The following is a 22,942-nucleotide window of genomic DNA, read 5'->3' on the forward strand; positions in this document are numbered from 1 at the left end:
CAAATCGGATATTTAATTTGGAATGTAATAATTGTTAGATTTTTTTTTTGGTGAGTTTCGGTTTTACTTTGTTTTGATTTTTGTTGGGTAGAATTTATAGTTGAGGCTCTTTGAAGACCTCTCTTTTTAATTATTTTGTATATTGGTTTTGTTTGTAACATTATTTTTTTCCATTAATAAAATGTTTTAGTTAAAAAAATCAATATTCAATTTATCCAAAATTACTAATTGATATATATGATGAAGGGCTAGCTCATGTTTACATAACATATTTCTCTTTAAGAAACATGAAAATGTTAATAATATAATATTCATTTTCACACCACTTCATATTAATGTCTAAACGCACACAAAAAGAAATACATAAAATATTGCTTGATGACGATTTCGGTATTTTCTCATGCATTTTGTACCTTTTTCCAAGAATCCAAACAACTTCTAAATTCCAAGTCCAAATCATAATAAACTCGTAGTTCAATCTATGATTTAAGTCAAAAAAATGCACATACTTTCAAGCATGGGTGAGAAGGGAAAGAAAGTTGATCTCATCATGAAATTTAGTGTAGCCAACTTTGGTTGAAAAGCCATTTATAGCTTTGATAGAAATGACTCATATGTTTGTTTGAGGGGACCAAGATTGATAATCTATCACAAATAAATTAGTTGTGTATTTTGATCCCTAAATGGTAGAGCTTAGTTTTCTATGATTCATATTGTGGGATCTATATGTATAAACTAGTATTGGTTCGTGCTTACCTTATTCAAGTTTGATGAAGTCGATTTAATGATTCTAAGTATATATTACACCAAATTTATGTGTACAAATATTGACTTTAATGATTCTTTTTCTTCTTTTGTATGTATAGCCACCATTATTTAAGTAGAATATAATGCACTAATTTTATTTGCATATCTATATTTTTCATTAAAAAAAATTAGATGTGGGTAATTTTTATATAAAAAAATTAGATGTGGGTTTTTTTTTTTACAAACTTGAATGTTGGTTGACTTTCATATACATATTATGACATTTCAGATATAGTTAATCGTTTAAAAAATCCTTTCAACATAAAAGCTTTCATAAGCAACCTAGCTATTCATCAAGAATTATTAAAATTACTTACCAAAAATGAGTTTCATCGAATAGGATCTACGGTGAATTATTTAGCAAAGTGAAATGTGTGTCCATGCTACAACATCATCATTTCCTTTGTCATTTGCTATATCACTTGAATATTACCCATACACTCTTTTTCATTTTCGGATTAATTTAAGTTATTGATGAATAAATTGAGAGAATATATTTTCTGATCAATGGAATAAAGTGACATATGGATTGGTATAACATATATATTTATATATAATGTCTCATTTTCAAATCAATTATGACTATAACATCTAAATGTTGGTCAACATTTTGTGCTTCTAGTTAGGATCGCATGCACTTCAAAGGGGTATTACCATAACAACTAATTCTCATATATCACCTACATTATTTTTTTCCAATATTATTGAACTAGACTGCGATCAGAGAGCCTCCAATTACCATAGAGTTTCATTATTATCGGGGTATGAAAAAAGTGGAGAGTCACAAGTGAGACATTACGTCTTGAACCAAAACCTGAAGGCATTAGTTTCATGAGCATGTTCTACTTATAAACTTTTTCACTTCTCCCCGTATATCCAATGTGAAACTACACACCTGAATAAACTCAACATATAGGATTTAAATATATATTACACTATCCTTTCATTGTCATATGATTTTAAGATAGAAACTTAACACTAGTATCGTTACTAGTTTCTCAGACTTACAAAAGGTGGGAAAATAGTAAAATGGAAGTATTAAGTTCCCCTAAGTCCACCAACCCTATGAATTCATAAAAAGGCATTTTCCGTCTTTGGATTGATGTGGCCCCAACTCATGTTAATGCTTTTTTACATCCTATTTGTTAAAGATTCCAATGTGATCATTTTATGCTTTTGATCAGCCACAAAACTTGGTCATGCAAATTTCATAGCAAATGCTCCACTACCACTTATTAATCATTACATTTTTAATAAACCCAAATAGATATGCTTTATTTGTCATATCATACGATATTTTGTAGAATTTAATATATGTGATTTTATATAAATAATTGAGATATCTTACCAATGAATTGTATAACAACAATGATTCACGTTAGTCTCTTAGTTGTTCTTTCTTGGCCGAAAACTTAAAAAGTAAGATACATTATTTGTAACATAAAAAAATCACATGGGATTGGACTCACCTTAACATGATATTAATATTTCGTTAGAGTGACAACAATATTCTATATTTTTTAACCTTATCCTATACATCTTTGGTTATCAAAATTCGTTTATAATATAATTAATTAATTTAATATTATTAAGATTTTACACTAAAGTATACCATACAATTAATGATTTAGTATCACCATGTTCTTGTTTTTTGAAACTACCATGCTCATTTGAATCCTTAACCAATTAAAAAACGAAACAAAGAAAGCAAAACAAAGTTCTTTTTTTTCTTTCTTTATGATCATCTTGTTTGGAATGGGATTTAAAGGTGTGAAAGGATAGGGACCTATTTGAAGGTCACCAATGGAACATACTCCAAGTTTTGATCCTCATGATAAAGGACTTTAGTGGCATCAAAATCCTTCTCTAATGATTGCTTTCACCCCACTAAACCCCAAAGGTCAAAAAGAAGATTAGTGAAAACATGTAGTAATATATATATATATATATATATATATATATTATATATTATGTTTGACCAAATCTCTAGGGGCAAATTCTCATTGGACAAAACCACCCCTTTTCTCTTAGTGATATTTGAATCGAAATTAAATAAGTTTTAAAGGGATTTTATACCAATTATCAGCTAAAGCTCTTAGGAAAGGGAATATAAAGTCTAAAGTAGAGGCAAAGCGGGTTTAATAAAAAAATTAAAGTCGAGATTAGGTAATTATTAATAATATTATATAATATAATATTTGTTTATATCACGTTTTGAAAGAAAGACTCCAACAAATATATCTACAATTATTACATCAATATACTCGACTTAGTGGATGGTTCAGCTCTTATGCATTTGTTATTTGAGATTGAGCAAAGAAACTCGAATGCTATTCAGGCTAAAAAAACACCTGCCTAAACCCTCCAGTTATTATTTAACTTGGTGGAGCATGAGTGAACTGGCTTAATTCAAATAGTACATGCTTGATTTTTCTAAATAATGTCTCGGATTTAAGTAATGTCCTTACAACTTAAAAGATATTTTTTAAAATAAATAAATAGTCATCAAGTTTTTGTTTTTCATCTAACTCAATCATCAACTGATTATTTCATAATGAAAATTGTTTTGAGTATGTTATATTTTGGGTTAAAAAATACATGAAATGATAATGACAACAAATCATGTCTAATATAATATTTTATAATAAAATTAAAATAATAATAATAATAATAAAAGTTTTAAGTTTTAATTGATATAATATATTTTTATTAACACGTAAGAAACTATAGTAAATAAAACTAAGGATGCAACATCTTTTGTTTTTACTTAGGAAGTTAATACAGTGATGTAAGTAGTATCTTCATGTTCAATACACTGTTTCACTATTTTATAATCAATGCATAGTTTTAATATCTGACATAATCTAATAATCTTAGCACTTTTTGATGCCTATAAAAAGTGCTCCTTTCCTTCACTAATGAGAACAACAATGTCTCACTCACTTTGAAATCCAAAATTCTGTGTCAACATTCATCATCACCACCAAGAATCGAATCAGAATTAGAAAAAAGCCAACTTTTTTAGTTCCTTCAATTTCTATCTCTCTTATTTTATTATGAAAAAAAAACCTTTCATAGTTCATAAGAGTCACCTGAATTCTGAACCTGAAGAAGAAAAAAGCCAACTTTTTTGAAGAGATTATAGCTTTTTTTTAATCTTTTTTCTCAGTTTCCAATTCTGCTTTTGCTGCTTCTAGCCGTCTTTGCAGTTCTGTTCTCTGCAATTTTCTGTACCTTGCATTAAAGTGGTGGCTTTTATTGCTGAGTTTTCAAGCTTCAAAACCAACAAGTTCTGCATCTTCTGATTCTGAAAATCTCATTGCATTTATTTAAAGCAAGGTTCATATATACAAATAATTCTTATTATGTATATTAAGCTCTCAGTACATGACATTTGAGTAAGAGAAACCATTCTGTTTTTGGAAGTAACATAGCTTCATTCTCTAAACCTTTTGAAGAAAGAGACATCACTATATAATAACACCAAGGTAAGTAAAAAAAAGTGATTTTTATTTGGATTTTGGCTTTTAAACATGTAAATACCATGAACCCACTTTTTTTTTCATCTCCTTTTTCCTTTGGAGTTGTTTTCTTGTGAAAAAGTCTGCGAAGGAATTTTCAGTTATCTGGATCTATATACTAGTATTTACTTTTTTCTTGGCTTTCATTTTCTGGGGTAGTGTTTGATTTGGTTAAGGTTATTTTTTTGTTATTGTCTCATATGATGTCTTTTTTTATTTTGTTTTCAGATCCATTAAGTGAAGAAAATGTTGGGTCACAAACAATCAGAAGAAGCAATAGTGAGTTCTAACATGAACGAAACAGAGAATGAAGGAAGTGTTGGTGGAGGAATTGAAATAGAGAATAAGGAACAAGACCAATCTTTGTTCAATGTCAAAAGTTTCCTCTGGCATGGTGGTTCTGTATGGGATGCATGGTTCAGTTGTGCTTCAAATCAAGTAAAAATCACTTAACAAAAAAAATCACTTTTTTATTTATAAAATCCATTTTTAGTCCATAATTAACCATCCAATTTATGTGTTTTTTTTTATATAGGTTGCACAAGTGCTTTTGACACTTCCATATTCTTTCTCTCAACTTGGTATGGTATCAGGAATCTTGCTTCAGATATTCTATGGACTCTTGGGAAGTTGGACAGCTTATTTAATCAGTGTACTCTATGTGGAGTATAGGACTAGAAAGGAAAAGGAAAATACCAATTTCAAGAACCATGTCATTCAGGTCATTTATTTTTTCCACTTTTGCTTCTATTAATTCTACCACCTATTAAGGGTATCTCCTCACCTTATAGGTAAGGAACTAATCCATTTCAGGGTGTATATACCTCTCTCAACAAGTTTTGCTTACAAGAATTGAATTTTTGACATTTTGGTCACCTTTGTGATTTAGTGGGCCTTACACCACTAGACCAATGCCTTGTTGGATTTTTTGATTCCTCAAAAAATTGAAAACCACAAAATGTACCCACAAATTTCAAATAGAGTCAAATTAGCCTTTTTTTTTTTTTTTAGGATGTTTTATAACACCTGGTATGGATTAAGTTGACCTTAAAAATGACTAGTTTGACCTTATAGTATAAGACTAGATCTCATATTGCATTGACTAAATTGAAAGTATAATGTATTTAATTTCAGTGGTTTGAAGTCCTTGATGGTTTATTGGGTTCATATTGGAAAGCAATAGGACTTGCCTTTAATTGTACTTTTCTACTCTTTGGATCTGTGATACAGCTTATAGCATGTGCAAGGTATATATCACAATTCTTCATATTATTATTATTATTTTTTGCTAGAAACTTAGGATAATATTAATATGATATGTGTTGTTGTATTTTTGTTGATGATGCAAAAACAGTAATATCTACTACATCAATGATAAATTGGACAAAAGGACTTGGACTTATATATTTGGAGCTTGTTGTGCTACAACAGTGTTCATACCTTCATTTCATAATTACCGAATTTGGTCTTTTTTGGGACTTGGAATGACTACTTACACTGCTTGGTATATGGCTATAGCTGCACTTGTTCATGGCCAGGTAAATTCGTAATTTACTGCAAAAATTTCTTATTCTTTAAGTAATTAATATTAGTAAATATTCATTTTAGTCCATCGTATTTTTCGACCTTATCAATTTAGTCCTAAAAAAAGATCTAAAGTGGTCCCAAAAATTTCAAATGTTAGTCAAATTAGTCTCTATAGAGTGTTGTAAAATATGCTAAAAATAACTAATTTGACTCACATTTGAAATTTTTAGGGACCATTTTAGGTTTTTTCTTTTTTAAAGGACTAAACTAGTAAGGTCAAAAAATATGAAGGACTAAAGTGAATATTTACTCTTAATATTATAAAGTGAAGCACTTGTAAGTGAATAACAAAAATAATAGTGTTTCTAATCATGCAATAGTGTTAGTAATTTAAATTTTTTTATCATCGATTTAGTCTTCTAAAATAGTAGTGTTCCTAGTTCAAATTATGGAAACACTCTCTACTTACAGAGTATACCACTTTGCGTACATCTGCCTTCTCAGGACCTCACTAAGTGAATGTCTCGTGCATTGAGTCGCCCTTTGTCAATTAAGCAATTCCTTCACCACTTTGTATCTTTTAAAGATTTAAGTCACCAAATTTACATTTTTTGTATACATTTGGTAAAATGAATGTTCAAATTGATGACTCATTAAATTATTGGAATGGTATAATTTTAACATATTTGAGATTAAATCAACAATGAATATAGAAGTATTTACTCTGATATAATATATTATTAATTATGGAAATAATGGTGCAGGTAGAAAATGTAACACACACAGGTCCAAACAAGCTAGTTCTGTACTTCACTGGAGCCACCAACATACTGTACACATTTGGTGGACATGCAGTGACTGTGTAAGTACTTTCCTCGCATCACATCGACATATGACTTTTCGATTCTTAAATGGGTCACACTACTTATTTTATATTTGTTTATACTTTCGAGTAATTTCGGAACTATAATGAAAATGTATAATGATACTAATTTTTCTCAACATCATTATGAATCCATTCTCCTCTTTGCAGCTTTTGCATGTCACCTTTGTTTTAGAGACTTTAGGACAAAATCATGAAATTAACTTTTATTTGTTTTGAAAAGCATTGCATATCCCTACCCCAATTAGATATATATGTAGGAAGAATACTTTATAGGAGAAGATAAAACTTTTATTATAAAGTATATCATGTCATGTTATAGCTGTCTACATGTGTGATTAGGTTCCAATTCACATGTGTCATAATTGCCACCAATCATAACATTTATTTTGTTAATACTATTATTGAATGGTTCATTAAAAAAAGACAATTATGTCCTATTTTAATTTTACTTCTAGGGAAAGTGTAAGAATATATTTATGTTGTCCTAGATAAGGATCCAAAAATGAATAACTTTACTTGAAAAACTAAAGACAAAACTTTTGATTCTTTGAATGTGTCATTTCCTAGAAAATATATCTTATTATGGATTTTATCATCAATCCATAAGATTGATATTAAAAAATTCCATAAATTTATTATAAAGTATGTTATGATAGCTACCTACAAGTACCATCATTGTCTTCAATCATAACATTTATTTTGTTAATCACCATTAGGAAATGGTTAATTAAAGACAATGATGTCATATTTTATTTTAACTATAGACAAAGTTTAAGAACATTATCTTACCAAGATATAATTAAATAATATATGTTCTGTTTTTATGTCCCTTTTTTTCTTATCATCTAAATCATTTGAACTTTGGTCAAGTACAAAGTTACATTTTTTTAACCAAATAAAAAATTTCAACTTATACCCATTAAATTACTAGTAACTTTTATTATAATATAGTAAAAAACCAATTTTTCTAATCTTTGGTTATTTTTAGAAATTCCAAAGTCCACACTATTATATTATCATTGAATATTATCTGAGTATATAAAGTGATGAATTTGATGCAGAGAAATAATGCATGCCATGTGGAAGCCACAGAAATTCAAGTACATATATTTAATGGCCACATTATATGTTTTTACATTAACACTTCCATCTTCTGCTGCTGTATATTGGGCTTTTGGTGATGAATTGCTTAACCATTCAAATGCATTTTCTCTTCTTCCTAAGAATGGTTTTCGTGATGCTGCTGTAATACTCATGCTCATTCATCAGGTAACTTATAACATTTGTATTTTTTTTGGTTCATAAAGTAACCATTTTAATTTTCAAGAGTTGAAATGAAACTTTGGTTAAGTTATTTATTTGGACCATAATAGATAGGTATGTATAACTTGCCCAATAAATGTTGCTTTAATTCAGGACAAAGTTTCTTTAAAATTAAGTTTTTTTCTCGAAAAAAAAAATTATGACAAAATTCAATAGTAGTTTTCTTAAATGGATATTGTGCATGAAGTAACCTTTTTATTTTGTTTAGTTAAGGTCAAACCTTTCATTTGTATGTGTTTTGATTGCTTATAATGGAAGAAATTTTGTTGTTGGTGGTGTTAAATATACGCAATCATTTCCTTTTTGTATTATGTGATTTATTTTTAAATGTATGTGCAATTATATTAATGTTTCAATAAAAGTTATATGAATGTTTCAAAATTAATTCACATAAAGTTTAGTGTGAGTTAGCATTTTTCTTCTTTTATTTAGCTGTTTGCTTTCCAATTAAGCACTTATCCACCAAAATCACTCAAGGCAAAATTTTCTAGTGAAAAAGAAGTAAAATTCAATTAATGCAAAAAAAAAAAGCAAAGTAGAGAAATACCTTTGTTCCCCTTCAATGATGATTGTGTTGAGTTTTTAAGTGAATAACAAATGTATTATATAGAAAAAACACGAGTTCAATTTTTGGAAACTGCCTCTCCGCTTTGGGATAAGGCTGCATGCATATACCTCATTCAACCCAATGTCTCATGCATCGAGCCGCCCTTTTCATTCTATAGGCAAATAGACAATTGTTACACTTTGTAAAGAAATGGATTCAGACTCAATAGCTCTAACAAAACAAATTTGTTTACATATCAACTTCAGATTTGATTTTAAGATAATAACAGCCTAATCAATTCGTTAACGATCGGTATTACGCTTTCTAACTTCCACTTAATAAATTGATGCAGTTTATCACATTTGGATTTGCATGTACTCCATTGTACTTTGTGTGGGAGAAGGTAATAGGGATGCATGACACAAAAAGCATTTGTTTGAGAGCACTAGCAAGGTTACCAGTGGTGATACCAATATGGTTCTTAGCAATAATATTCCCATTCTTTGGACCAATTAACTCTGCTGTTGGTGCTTTACTTGTTAGCTTCACTGTCTATATCATCCCTTCTTTAGCACATATGCTTACTTATAGAAAAGCCTCTGCAAGACAGGTAATGAATTCTTCAAAATACTCTTTTAGAATAAAACATCTCCTCGTATCGGGAGATAACTTATCTCCTCGTATTGGGAGATAACTTATCTCCTCCAACGAGTAAAAGCATGACATGTGTATTGTTTTGTGTTGTTTTAGAAATATTTTTCTAGAAAATAATTAAATATGACACATGTCATGATTTTATTAGTCGAGAAGATTTATTCTCGTATCCTTTTGCATATTTGTAGTTTTCATAGTTTGGAGTTACATGTTGTAGTGACTATAATTGGACACTTTTTTTTCACAAAGGTTTTGCACACTCTTAAGGTAGACATACTTTGATTATTCTGCAAATTACTTGCATAAGGGTGCATAGGAAATTTGTGATGATGAAGTATATGGAATTAAGCATCTTTAATTCTGCATGTTATTATTATATAGGGTAATGATTAAGGAATTAAAATTTGGTTTGGTTAGTTTTTATTAGAAAGTCTTGTTCAAGTTGATTATTTATTTAGATCAAAGAGAATGTATTTAAATTCTCAACTAAACTTTTCCTTTTATATTTTTTATGGTTCGTTTGCAAGTTGGGTTTTAGAGGAGAAAGAGAAAAAATAAGAATATTTTAAAGTTATCTTACAAGTGAATTTCATGGTTCTGATACTTTCCCTTTCGATTTTTTCCCTTCTAAAATTTAACTCGCAAATGGGCCGAGAATTGCATATAACACACTAAGGTGAATTACCTTGATGGCATGATTGCAAGTATATGGAACCAATGGAGGGTATGATTGTCATTTTACATTCCTTGTACACCAGGGTTTTGATGAGGGGACAACCTCTCAAATCCCACTATTAAATAAAAGTTAAGTGACCACTGCACACACTGTCCCTCAGAGAGAGATAGAGAGAGAGAATGAGAGAGAGAGAGAGAGAGAGAGTAGAAAATGTACAAAAGCATTTAAGGCATGAATTTGAAACATTATTTGATGAGTTGAGGGTGGTGGGTGGTCATTTTCATTTAGTTATTTGCAATAGTTGTATTGTACTATGCCTAATATCTCTCACCAATAATTTCAATGAGTGTAAAATCTATACACTGACAGTGTAAAGATTTATGTACATGCACCCTAACATCTACTCTTCATTTTGATTACTTTTTTTTATAAATCAATAATAATTAAGTATTAATGATGGATGATGCAATGACAGTGTATAAAACTCATATACTGTTAGTGCGTACATCTTTCTCTCAATTTCAATTAGCAAAATAGTGAAAGTTAGGAACACAAACATGTGAACCTTAAGATGTTTTTTTAATATATATCTTGCATTATCCCTACTAGTCTAATCATATTTCTCATCATTGCTATTCCTATTATTTTACTTTTATTTGTAGGAATTTGAAATTAACGTATAATAGAATTAATAATATCTTCAAATGTATCGGTTCTGATGCTAGGTTACATGAAACATCAATAATCAAAACATGTTATTCAACGCGCTCACTACACAAGATGATGTTAAATATGTGTTTTTCAATAGTTCTCGCTTTAGTGAGCGATGTTGAATCTCACTATAGAAACAAGAGTGACTAGACTATTTCATGGACATGTTTATTATATATCTGTCTATCATATTTAAAAGTGTTTGATTCATCGAACATTGTTGATTCTTTTTCGCCTTACATTTAATAGTGTTCAATATACGGGTGTGTTGTTCAATGAACATTGTTAAATGCGAATTCTGACATATATCGACTTTTACATGTTGTAGGGGACTAACTTTTCTTCATTTTATTACAGAATGCTGCAGAAAAGCCTCCTTTCTTCTTGCCAAGCTGGAGTGCAATGTATGTCATCAATGCATTCATTGTGGTGTGGGTTTTTGTGGTTGGATTTGGGTTTGGAGGATGGGCCAGCATGACCAACTTCATCAGGCAAATTGACACTTTTGGGCTCTTTGCAAAGTGCTACCAATGCCATCCCCCGACTCCACCACCGCTCATGGCGGCGCCACCCCCTCGAGCCCTTCATCATTGAGTACATCATATCTAGTTCAACCTGAAAATACTCTTTATCATAGATCCCTCAATATTGTGTATGTTGGCTATGTTTTGCAACTTTCTTTTTTTCTTTGTTTTACTATATAGGTTTCTAAAATTTTCCCTATAAGATTAGGTGATTAAAAATAGTGTGTCCATTTGTGTTATGATTCTCTTGCTACAAAAGCATATGCTAATTAAATTACATGTGTTTTGGTATCTTTCCTTTTTATCTTTTTTCTTGGTCAACTTTTTTTTTTAATTTGGTTGCAACATTATACAATTCAGATTTTGTTTGCCATATATTTTTGTGTCATTGATTCTAATATCATTATTAGAATAAAGATATGTTTTCTTAAATCATGTCCTAAATATTAACGAGTGTTAGTTCAAGTGGTACATGATTGATTCTCCTTAAGTAAAGTCTTGGGTTTGAGTCTTGTGGATGGAAAAAACATCTGCGGCTCAGACAATATTGTCTCAAGTGCGAGGATACTTATAGGAAATAAAAAAAAATTATATCCCAAATTCTGTCTCATGTCAATAAAAATATATCATGTAAATTAAAAAATTTAAACATTCATTAATTTTCTATTTTTGTTTCATTATTATTAATACGAGATAAGATTTGGAATAACAAATACGGATAAGATTTAAGACAACATATGCTTGTGGATATTGTAGTCTTGAAGGGTTGTTACATGTTTTAAGATTCCTCACTCTTCATTCATAGTGAAGAAAATGGAGGGTGGACCTGTCCTACAATTTCACATGGGATGCATGTGGGTTCTTCTCCTCTTCATGTGCCATTTTTTAAGTGACCAATTTTATTATATAAAACTTCATATTCATAATTCATGAACCTCTATGTCATTGGATTTGTGTAAATGATTAGAGATTGGTTTAAGTGGATCCTCTTCATGGTTAATTAAATTAGAGTTCCCCATTTTTTAGCAGATTAAGAAACTTAAATTTATGCTCATTAAGGTCATAACTCTGAGTTCACAACTCTTAAGGTATATTATGATTAATTTTTAAGGAGTGCATAACTTTGTTTGTTGAATTTTGGTGGAATTGCAAATTCTTTAAGAAAATCATTCAAAACGTAATAAGATCATAGTCTAATTTGATTAAAGCAGTCAAACCAAATTTAACTGATTTTGACCGGTTCAAGTTGGTCTGACCGAGCAAATGGTTAAATAGCTTAACCAAGACCGGAAGGAAAAGGACCGTTCTATTATTTAGCTGGTCCGACCAGGACCAGCTAATTTAGCCCGGTGTAGAGAACATTATTCCATACTATGTTGTTCTTTCTTTACTTGTTTAGAAGTTGTTGCAAAACAATAAAACTTCAGAAGCTGAGCAATTATAAAATCTTGGAGTTCCAAGATACAAGAAAAAGAACCAAAGACATGTTTTTTTAAGGATCAAGCTAAAGACAATGTTCTCATAAATTCAAAATTAATCCCTTGCAAGGGCATGAATAAAGGGTTCTCAGTAAAACTTGTATGTTCTTATCATATTTGCCACCCACTCCACTCCAACCCAAAACAAATAAAACTTAGCTAACAAAGTTTTAGCATTATAGCCAGTTCCTTCACTAATCAAAACCAGCATATCAATATTACAGCACTTGTTGGAATACACTTGAAAATGTTAATGCATCCCAAGCATCTAAAAGTTAGATGCCCTGACCAGATTTTTACATTCTGTCTTCTCTCCTCCTTGGAGCACAAGTGATGATCTCATCAACTCGAAGGATCATCTCAGCCGCCTCGGTTGCGGATAGTAATACAGCCTGCTTCACTTTGAATGCTTCAGATATCCCTCTTTCAGCCATGTCTCCAACCTTTAAGGAATGTGAAAGTGGTTAAAGTAGGTTAGCCCAAAAGAAATTAGAAAAAAATATCATGCCATCATCCTAACTCCACTAGCATTACATACTTATATTGGAAATAGTAATGAAACATTTCATGTATTAACAAATATCAATATGATGTGAGAAGAGAATAGCACAATCAGAAACATGTCAAATAAATTCCAAGATAAGAAAACAAAATTACAAACAAGTTAAACAAATTCCAAGAAATTCCCGCGAAGGAGCATATTGTTGCAACCCACGTAGATAAGAAAGGAAACGGCAGTAATGTCATGCAATAAGATGTGATGCTTCAAATTTGGTGATAATTAAAATAAGTCTAAGCTACCAAATTCTCAGTTTCAGTACTTACGGAACCAGAGATAACATCAATTCCTGAGGTGCACCCCTCTTTCTGGTGCTCTGCACGTAGTTGAGAAACCAACTCAGCACTGTCCAAACCAGCATTATCAGCAATGATTGTCGGGATAGCCGAGAGTGCACGGGAGAACGCCTCAATAGCAAGAGACTTCTTTCCAGGAGTTTTCCTAGCCAATTCATCCACTTCCTTTGCCATCACCATTTCCGGCCATCCACCTCCAAGAACCACCCTGCTGTCATTGATTGTCTGTGATAGGACACACAAGGCATCATGTAATGACCTATCAGCCTCATCAAGAACATGGTGGCTGCCACAAAAGTAGATATGTCAGACTTAAAACATACATAAAAGTGAAACATTCTTTCAACTCTGTTAGAAACAGATGTCTACTCATATGCACATAAAACACTCATATAAATGTCCAGCTCACAGTGCAATGATTGAAACAACGAAACACTAGATAGGGTTGCATAAAGTCATAAACTACCTTGGCATGATCATAAGGAAAAAATGCATAAAAGCAAGTAATATCCAAAACTCCAGCAATGTATAATTAAATCATTGGACTCAATAAGCTGCAAGGTATTCACTATTTTGAAAGGGGGAAATTAATTATAGATGTGAATTTTATTAAAATAGAACCACTACTGCCTAAAAGGCCATTGGAACTGAGCAATTCATATCAAGTATAATGACTACAAACATGAACAAAACAACGAAAACAAATCCTATGCCAGAAAATGAAAAATTCATGACAGACAAATGATTTGAAGTAATATATCATCAAGATTAAATCACCAGAGAATGTGAAAGCACAAAATTGAAAAACAATTTTGAGTACCTAGCGCCTCTCAAAACTATTGTACAAGCCTGCCCCATTGCAACACCAGAAAAATGAATCAGCTTATCCTCGCCAATCATAATCTCCTCGATAAGGTTGCAATGACCAAGCTTGACAGACTCAGGGTTGTCAAAGGTTGATGCAATCTCACCACCGGTAACCAGAGCCAGACGCTCAATACCATCAAAGTCAGCATGCTCAATAGCCAATATTCCCGCATCAGCAAAGAGCTCCTCTGGGAAATTGTAAATCAACTGTCTGTTAACAAAACAATTGATACCGTGACCTATTATCTTCTGCACTTTTTCCCTCATTTTCTCCTTCTCAGCTCCTTCAATCTCAGCAACTTTAGACATAGAATCAACACGAACACGTGCTCCATATATCTTCACCTTATCTGCATCCATGGCAGTGTTTGCCACCAATATCTTTGCATTCTCTATGCGTTTGGGTTGTCCAATACCAATTTTCTTGTCAAGAATGAATCTGAACAATGAATCCAAATCAGAAAGATTGTTTTCCACTGAGACTAATGCAAGGATAAGCAATACTGGAATATAAAAAACATAAGACTACTAATACAAATTCTCCATTATAAAGGAAGGAGACTGCAGAAGTTGAAAATAAATTCAGTATATAAATTCCTTGAAGACTGCCTATGCAACTCAATAAATAGAAGATACTCTAGGATGCAAAAAGGGTCGAAGCATTCCATACTTGCGATCTGCAAAATAGTATATTTTTTCTGAAATGATAGGAATAAGCCATTTACCCTTCGTCTAAGAATGAATCCTTTAGTGATCCTCCAGGTTTCTTTATAATCTGGATTGACTCTAAATTAGTGCTTCCCTGCAGTTTGAAACATGGCCACTAAAGTGTAAGACACAAGGAATTGAAACGTGAAAACACAAATATATAACAATCATAGTAGTCAATCCCGGATATTGAGGCCAGGGCATCTGCAACCAAAGCTGCTATAGTGGTACAGCAGTTAGTGAAGCAGCTGCCTAATCGAAGATATTAAGGACACCATACAAATTTCTAATACAGATGATAGACCTTCAAAATTGAAAAGCTATCAAAATTGTACATATGTTCATCACTAAAAATTCAAAGTAATAGTTTAAAGACACAATACAGAGACGGGTTTAGATAGAAAAGTCTGAACATGATGAGAATGTGTGAAAAGATGGGAATGCAGAAGCTGAAACAGAGCTAGGAGCTAGTGCAGCGATATTGCCGAAACAGAGAAAGAAAGTGTCAAACAGAAACAATGTGAGGACAGAGGATTGTATTTTTTAAATTAATTTTTAGCCAAGTAAGTTGAAAAATATGTAGATCAAAACTGAAACAAATGTTTCCAGAGTCTAGACTTAAGTTCTTCCACAATTGGTCAAAAGCAGAAAATTGACTGAAATTGAAATATGTATTCAGGAGGGAAGTCACAGTTCACCTTAAGTCTCATTACAGCATCCACGGCTAATTTTGCAAAATGCTCCTTGTCCTGTGAGAGAATCTTGGAGCTCAGAGTAGTCCTTGCAATGTTCATCAAGTCTGACCTGAATTTCTCTGCACGCTCCAGTAAATTCATGTATTAGACATTAAGATGCAAGAAACGCCTCCATAACAGGACCCACTATAAACACAATAATAATGATGAAAAAGGTAACAATGCATTCAAATGCTGAGAAACAAATGAAAAAATGTAAAAAATAAAAAATAAATCCTATCCAAAAGGAAAAACATACCAGCGTCTTCTTTGTTATCCACAACCTTCTGCAACAAAGCATTGCGAGCACACTCAGCTGCCATCCGGAAACCTGAAAATCATAAACAATAATATCAGGCACACTAATGTTAATCACAAAGACACCATTGGAAACAAAATAATTTGACAAGGACGAGAAGTTTCAACTAAAGCATCAAGGCCAATTTTTTTGCTTTACGTTTCTGGTCCTTTTCTCATTTTACTTGAAGGAGGAAAGCTCAAATAAACAGGCCAAATTAAAATGTACATTGGGCAGCCTTGGAAAGAAAACAAAAGACCAAACTAAAAGTAGTTTAATTTTTTAGTGCTTTTATTAAACTGATCCTTAAGTAACTAGAAAGCTGAAAGGAAATAGGAATACATTTTTAAGACAAAAAGTGGTGTTTACATTCATTTGATTAATATATCAACCATCGAAGGAACATTTCATTTTTTTTATAAAAGAACTTTCACAGATGATAGACACCAAATGAAGGTTGATATACATAATACATATTAATAATGTATGGGGTAACGGACAGTGACAAAGACATTGTTTTCTTTACTATATGAAATTACTAATTAAGGTAAGTTGACTAATGCTCGAAATGTGAGACAATAAAATTGTAACCAGAAAGCATGCAGCGTTTAAAACACAACAAAATCTGCATCACAAAAGCACTAAGCAAAGAACCGAACCTGATATTATTGTCATCGGATGAATCTTAACTGCAACCAGCTTCTCTGCCTCCCTTAAAAGTTCCCCAGCCAATACAACAACAGAGGTTGTTCCATCACCAACTTCATCGTCTTGAACTTTTGATATGTCTAACTCAGATTAAGGATGATTATCTTATGATTTAAACTTATATATTTACATTGCAAAGAAAAATCCACATCAATGTTCTCATCAGTAACCAAATGCTTGCCATCTTAAATAAAAATATGTGGCACATGAAACATTATCAATGCCCAAAAAGAATTCTTATTAATACATGATTAATGATAACCTAGGCGTTCTCTAGTGATGCTGAAGCATTTGCAGACAAAGTCCAAGACCTACCTAATGAATTGGCACAAATTCACCAAATGTCCATTTACTATCAGGACTCTGGAAGTCAGACCAATGCCTGATTTCACTTTTAAGTTGATTGTTATTTTTGAAGATCTGATTAAGGCCAGTTATAGCCAAGACTAGTCATTGGATAGCTCTGGATTTAATTTCAGATTGATTTAACTTTTCATTTTTACTTATCTGTTTCCCCATGCTTAAAGCGATAATTCAATACAGGGCAAACTAGTGCATGAGGCTCTCACCTTAACCATTTTCATATACTTATGGGTATGATCCAAGGCTAACTAGTTATATGTTCCTCAAGTAAATAGACTTTAGGTCTGAATATTTTGAGAACCTTAAATGATGGATTCCATTCAGCGATGAACTATATCAATTCATTTTTCTCTCTTCGGTAGATTCAAGTGGGTGGTAAGTGCATCTTTGTCTGTATCTCAAAGGTTGTAATTTCCTTAGGTTGGGATCTTTAATCCATCTCCTGGCCATATTTTGGTTTTTGTTCTGGTCATATGTCAATTACCTTTAGGTTGGTTCAAGGCCTTCCCATTGGCCTAGCACTCCAGAAGCTTCTTATGTGCGATTAAAATTTTAAAACCTTCACTTTTTTCTTGTTTTGGAATCATTGTGCTGTGATTTTTTTCAGTTAGATATTATTGATATTAGTTTCATGCCAATTAAAAACTTGAATAGGCATTTCTTATTCGCTCTCTCCAAAATCCCCTAATGTCTAAAAAATTCTACACGAAATCCACCACAGCAATAAAAAATTATAAGGATACCAATAAGGACTTTAGCAGCTGGGTTATCAATATGGAGAGACTTCAAGATTGTAGCACCATCATTAGTGACAGTAACTTCCTGTCCTCTGCCTGTTGACTGCAAAATTTTATCCTGCGGTTTATCGCATCCAAGATATATGTATTAGTTACAAATAAAAATAAACAAAATGACCCATCTACATGCATACTGAGTGAAGATGGGATTTTACCATTCCCTTTGGCCCTAAAGTTGTCTTCACCAGGTCAGCTATAGCCATGGCTCCAACAAAAGATGCCTGCACAAAACAAAATCATACAACGCATGCAGATAGAATTAACCAACTTTCTCCGGACTCGACATAAAGGATGAGGGTTACACTATGGTACTCCTAAGTGCTATAAATGAAGTGTGGTTAACTCATCCTTAATATAGTTACATAAAAATGGCAACAACACTTAAGTGATGAGCGTTGTTAGGATAATTTAGCCTGGTTAACCATACTAGATGGCGCATAACCAGAGCGTACGGGTGCCATTAATTGGTATCATACGATTTCCCGAAGGAAAAATTTGCTAATGCAGATTAGAAGTTAGTATATCAATCCTAACAAGCTTACCATTCTGGCACGTTCTCCTTTTTCTTCACTGGCTTCATCTTTAAAAATTCTATCAATCTATAGCATTCACAATGTAAATCAATTTCCAAAGGAAGAACAAAAATTACAAAGAAAAATAAAATCAAACAAATTTAGTAACAAGTAACTAAGTAACTTACAGCCATTCTGAGAATTCAAATGTGATAAACCTGATTACAGAAAAATAAAAATCTGTTAAACAACCAATCCCATATTTGATGTATTATCAAATCAATAACTTGTAAAACTTGCATATATGTTTGGTTAGGCATTTTAAGAAGCTAAAAGTCTTGAAGAAGAAAAAAAATCACTTTTTTTAAGCATAAACATACATCAAAATAGTGAATCAGGTGTTTATGGTAAAGATTAAAATATAAAGTAGCGATTTTTAAAGCAAATTATAATTCGTGATCCAATCTATAAGATCCAAACAAAGAAGAGCGTGTTTTGAACAACTAAAAATAGTGCAATGTAGCCAAAACACAAGTTGAGTTAAACCCTAAGTATTGATTAACATTGTGGCATTAAAACGAACCAAAAGATGTCGTTTTAAGTTTGAAAAGGGTAGAGAAGGGAGAGAAGGAGTTACCTTTGAAGAGTTAGTTAGGGTTTAGTTGAGAGTGAAATGAAAGACTTGTAAGAGAGAAAGGAGAATATACTAGACAATAATATTAATTAATCATTCAATTACAACTTTTCTAAACTTACTTTTCATCCTAATTGTCAATTTTATCAAAATTCAATGGTTTTAATTAGTGAATAAATTCAAATCATTATATGTTCATGGGTACACATCATAATTGTCCCACAGTTTGTGTCACTCCACGTGCCACGAACTTGTGATTGGTCAGAAAAAATATATTTAAGTTAATATTTAATTATTAAATATTTTTCTAACCAATCACAAGGTCACAAGGTTATATAGTACATGGAATAGTACAAACTATGGGACAGCAGATGTGCTCCCATAGATTCATAACATTGATAACTAGAATAGGGAATGAGTTTAAAAAACTTACCTCAAACCTCAAAAAAGATTAAATCCTTACAAAAAATTTGAGAAAATACATGAGTATTACTAAAAAAAATCTTAATCATTGTCGTAAAACATATAATGTAAAATAAAGAAACTGGCTTGTGAATCTCAACATAGATCAATTAAAAAAAACTCTCAATATAAATTCATAATAATTTCTATAATAAAATCACAAACACCACTAATAATTTCAGAAGAAGAACAACACTTAATTAGTTGAATGTTTCTCAAGTTCTAGTCATATCAACTTATATCCACATGCCACATTCAATTCCATTTGTGGTCTATTTTTTGTCACAATACCTTAAACTTCTCTAACCCCACAACTATAACTATAACTATAACTATAAAATCATTCACTTTCACTTATATTTTGCACATTCTTTTCATTCTAGTTTCTTAGTATCAAACAAACTTTGTCTTTGTTTGTGTTTGTGACCAAATTTAATAAACTATAGCCAGTGATGGAAGGACTCACTAGCTCTTATTCTAAGGCCATTGTTAAGAATGTAGGACCTTGTTTTCCTAGTGCTAATGCTCCTTTTGTTTCTCATAGACCTCAAATTTGTTTCTTCTCAAATGAGAGAAAAGGATGCAACTTTCACTTCCTCAAACTTGTCCAAAACAAGGGTATTTACCCAATTTATGCTGTCACATCTGAAACAAAGGTAGACTCTTTTTAATTTAAGATTTATTTTGTAATTTTTTGAAGTCCCACGTTGGATATGAAGTGAGAACTGAAAGAGTTTATAAATGGAAAAGATCCATAGAAACAATATCTTAAAATTTTGATTCAAGATGTAGTGTATCACTTGTGGATCTTCACTCTTCCCATATCTTCGCTAACAATAGAACTCTCTGTTGATTAAAAAATCAGATCTGGTCCAATAATTCTTATTTAGTTCTCATTGGATTGGATTTTTAAATAGATATTTATATTTTAAAAGTTTTGAGAGTATATTTTTTGTTTTATGAATTAGTTGAAAACTTAGTTAAACTATAGTGATTTGAATTATAAAGAAATGTAGAGCAATTTAATCATTTTCTATGCCTTTTTTCCATAATTGTGATTGTCTATTATATGAAGATTTTTTTAAGCAAAATGGTTACTTGATTGTGATATTTACATAATATAAAATGAATGCTTATAAGATTTTTGCATGTTTGATGAAATTCAATATTGGTTTGCAGAGTATGTTGCATTTGGACTTAGAGACTATGAAGTTTGAAGGACAAAAAACAAGTTGGTTCCAACCATCTTTTAGGATCTATATTGTTATGCATATATATTTCATTGCTCAAATACTCTAAAAATGTGAATTTGTTTTTGTAGATGAAATGAAGAACATTCATGTTAAGTTTGAGTTACAAAAAAATTGTGAGTTTGGGGAACAATTTCTTTTACTTGGTGATGATCCTATGCTTGGTTCATGGAACCCTTCAAATGCTTTACCAATGACTTGGTCCGATGGGCATGTATGGACTACCCACCTGGTGAGTACAATTTTCACTACTATAAAATGACTGCAATATTTCGATTGTGGTGGTAGATCTTAGTGGCCGCACTCGGTGCACAAAAGACCACAATGCATGCAAGTGAGTGTAACACACCACAATCACAATTTAAAACATTTATAGGAAGTCTTACCTTATATTTGTAAGAGGTTGATTTCACAATTTGAGCATGTGACTTTCTAGTCAGGGGTGAGCATGACTCGGCTCTCACCGTTCACCTAGTTTGGCCTGATCATGGGTCGGGTCTCATTGGGTCTAGGGTCAAAAATTAGACTCAGTCAATATTTAAGGCCGGATAGAGAATAAGAATGACTCAACCTGTCCTATGGTCACTAACTTATCATATTTACATGTGTTTCTATTCAATTGTGTATAGAATAATGACATCTATTTTGCAGACACTATTATTAATTCTCTAATTTTTCATCATATATACATTATTAGCAATATATATATATATATTTTATTTCATATATCAATTTACATATTCATAATAATAAGTAAAATATTGAATTTTTTTATCTAAAAGAGATACGCATTATATTTAATCCGTTTAGGGTCGGGTTCGGGTTTGAAAGTTGTTCCAGTCGATATTTGGGGTCGGGTTAACTTCAGGTCTATGGCCAGATCTGGATTCAAAAAAATAACCCTACCAACCTTTAGGGTCAAATAAGAAACAAACCTTATCTGATCCAACCCGACCGATGATCACCTCTATTCCGAGTCACATAGCAATACTTAAATAGTTGCTCACTAGTTATATTCTTTTGAGCATGAAATAAAAAACATTATAAATGTTGTTATATTTTCCTTGATGTGATCAGAACATACCTGTTGGAAAATCAATCCAATTCAAATTCATACTGAAAGGAAAAAAAGGTGATATCTTTTGGCAACCAGGCCCAGATAGAATTTTACACACATGGGAAGCTATGACTAGAGTAACTATTTGTGAGGATTGGGACAATGCTGAATCTCAAAAAATTATACAAGAATATCAACATTCTTACTCAAATGAGGAATCTAAGAATGACTCAAATCATGCAAAAGATATAGGCTCCTCAGAAGAGATTATGAAGAATGCAAAGCACAGAATGACTCAAAGGAAATTGATTCAGCTGAAAGAAAAGTTAGCAAAGGGTCATGGAAATGATTCCAACATGCATATTCTCACACACAATGGAAAAGTTGCACCAATCAACAAGCATGAAAGCTCATAGGGAATCATCCATAATACATCAAAAGGGTTCATATATATATATATATGGCAAAGTATTTTTTTTATATAAAATATTATACATATATAAGTATTATTTTAAGAAATATATTGAAGAAAGGATCAGAAGATGGTATAAATAACCCCTTGATGAGGGTAATGTTCCATTTTTCTCAAGTAATCTTAAAATTTCTCACATGTTTCCTTTTGTTTCACATACTATTTTGTTTCCTAGAAAAAGCACAAGTTGTTTTAGGCATGGCATTGTCATTCCACAGAGATTATATAATATATATATATATATATTATATAATCTATATATATATATATTGGATAATAAAATAAGTATAATACTTGTTACTAGAAAAGAAGTATGATACTTCATCTGTATTATCATATATGTTTATTAATGAAGTGAATTTTTTGTTCATCTCATGAGTGTATCAGTTTGTTTCTCAAGTATGTTTCTCATTTATTTCTTGTTCAGTATTTTTTATAACAAAAATGGTAGTTGTATATAATTGTATGATAAGTACCATACTAATAAACTTGTAAGGGAAAGAAAAGTGAAGACAGAGCATTCATTTGTCACCCTTTATCAAGCATCCTTAGATGAGGAGTGCCGACTAAT

General features: G+C 31.5%; 3 protein-coding genes across 5 annotated transcripts; 2 read left to right on the plus strand and 1 right to left on the minus strand.

The window, feature by feature from the left end:
- LOC109325271 (auxin transporter-like protein 4) lies at positions 3,729–11,473 on the plus strand. Of its 2 annotated transcripts, none has more exons than XM_019557532.1 (9): positions 3,729–4,295; positions 4,557–4,766; positions 4,864–5,049; positions 5,463–5,575; positions 5,683–5,866; positions 6,620–6,717; positions 7,803–8,010; positions 8,964–9,221; positions 11,010–11,473. In XM_019557532.1, the coding sequence occupies exons 2-9, from the start codon at positions 4,575–4,577 to the stop codon at positions 11,244–11,246; spliced, it is 1,476 nt and encodes a 491-aa protein (XP_019413077.1). In that variant the 5' UTR covers positions 3,729–4,295; positions 4,557–4,574; the 3' UTR covers positions 11,247–11,473. The 2 variants fall into 2 exon arrangements, with proteins under 2 accessions (XP_019413077.1, XP_019413078.1); XM_019557533.1 differs by lacking the exon at positions 3,729–4,295 and adding an exon at positions 4,366–4,446.
- On the minus strand, positions 12,740–19,220 carry LOC109325269 (T-complex protein 1 subunit beta). Of its 2 annotated transcripts, XM_019557530.1 has the most exons (13): positions 19,133–19,220; positions 18,685–18,712; positions 18,527–18,583; positions 18,140–18,205; positions 17,931–18,042; positions 16,776–16,904; positions 16,078–16,149; positions 15,783–15,898; positions 15,102–15,178; positions 14,330–14,815; positions 13,480–13,795; positions 12,911–13,097; positions 12,740–12,872 (listed from the first exon to the last, which is right to left on the minus strand). In XM_019557530.1, exons 2-12 carry the CDS (start codon positions 18,688–18,690, stop codon positions 12,951–12,953), a joined length of 1,584 nt encoding a protein of 527 aa, XP_019413075.1. In that variant the 5' UTR covers positions 18,691–18,712; positions 19,133–19,220; the 3' UTR covers positions 12,740–12,872; positions 12,911–12,950. The 2 variants fall into 2 exon arrangements, with proteins under 2 accessions (XP_019413075.1, XP_019413074.1); XM_019557529.1 differs by having other exon boundaries at positions 12,740–13,097.
- Positions 19,984–22,383, plus strand: LOC109325274. Its single transcript, XM_019557535.1, has 4 exons — positions 19,984–20,248; positions 20,772–20,823; positions 20,914–21,074; positions 21,920–22,383. The coding sequence occupies exons 1-4, from the start codon at positions 20,045–20,047 to the stop codon at positions 22,313–22,315; spliced, it is 813 nt and encodes a 270-aa protein (XP_019413080.1). The 5' UTR covers positions 19,984–20,044; the 3' UTR covers positions 22,316–22,383.

The sequence above is a fragment of the Lupinus angustifolius genome, chromosome LG13 (assembly GCF_001865875.1).
Source record: "Lupinus angustifolius cultivar Tanjil chromosome LG13, LupAngTanjil_v1.0, whole genome shotgun sequence".
Taxonomy (NCBI): Eukaryota; Viridiplantae; Streptophyta; class Magnoliopsida; order Fabales; family Fabaceae; genus Lupinus; species Lupinus angustifolius.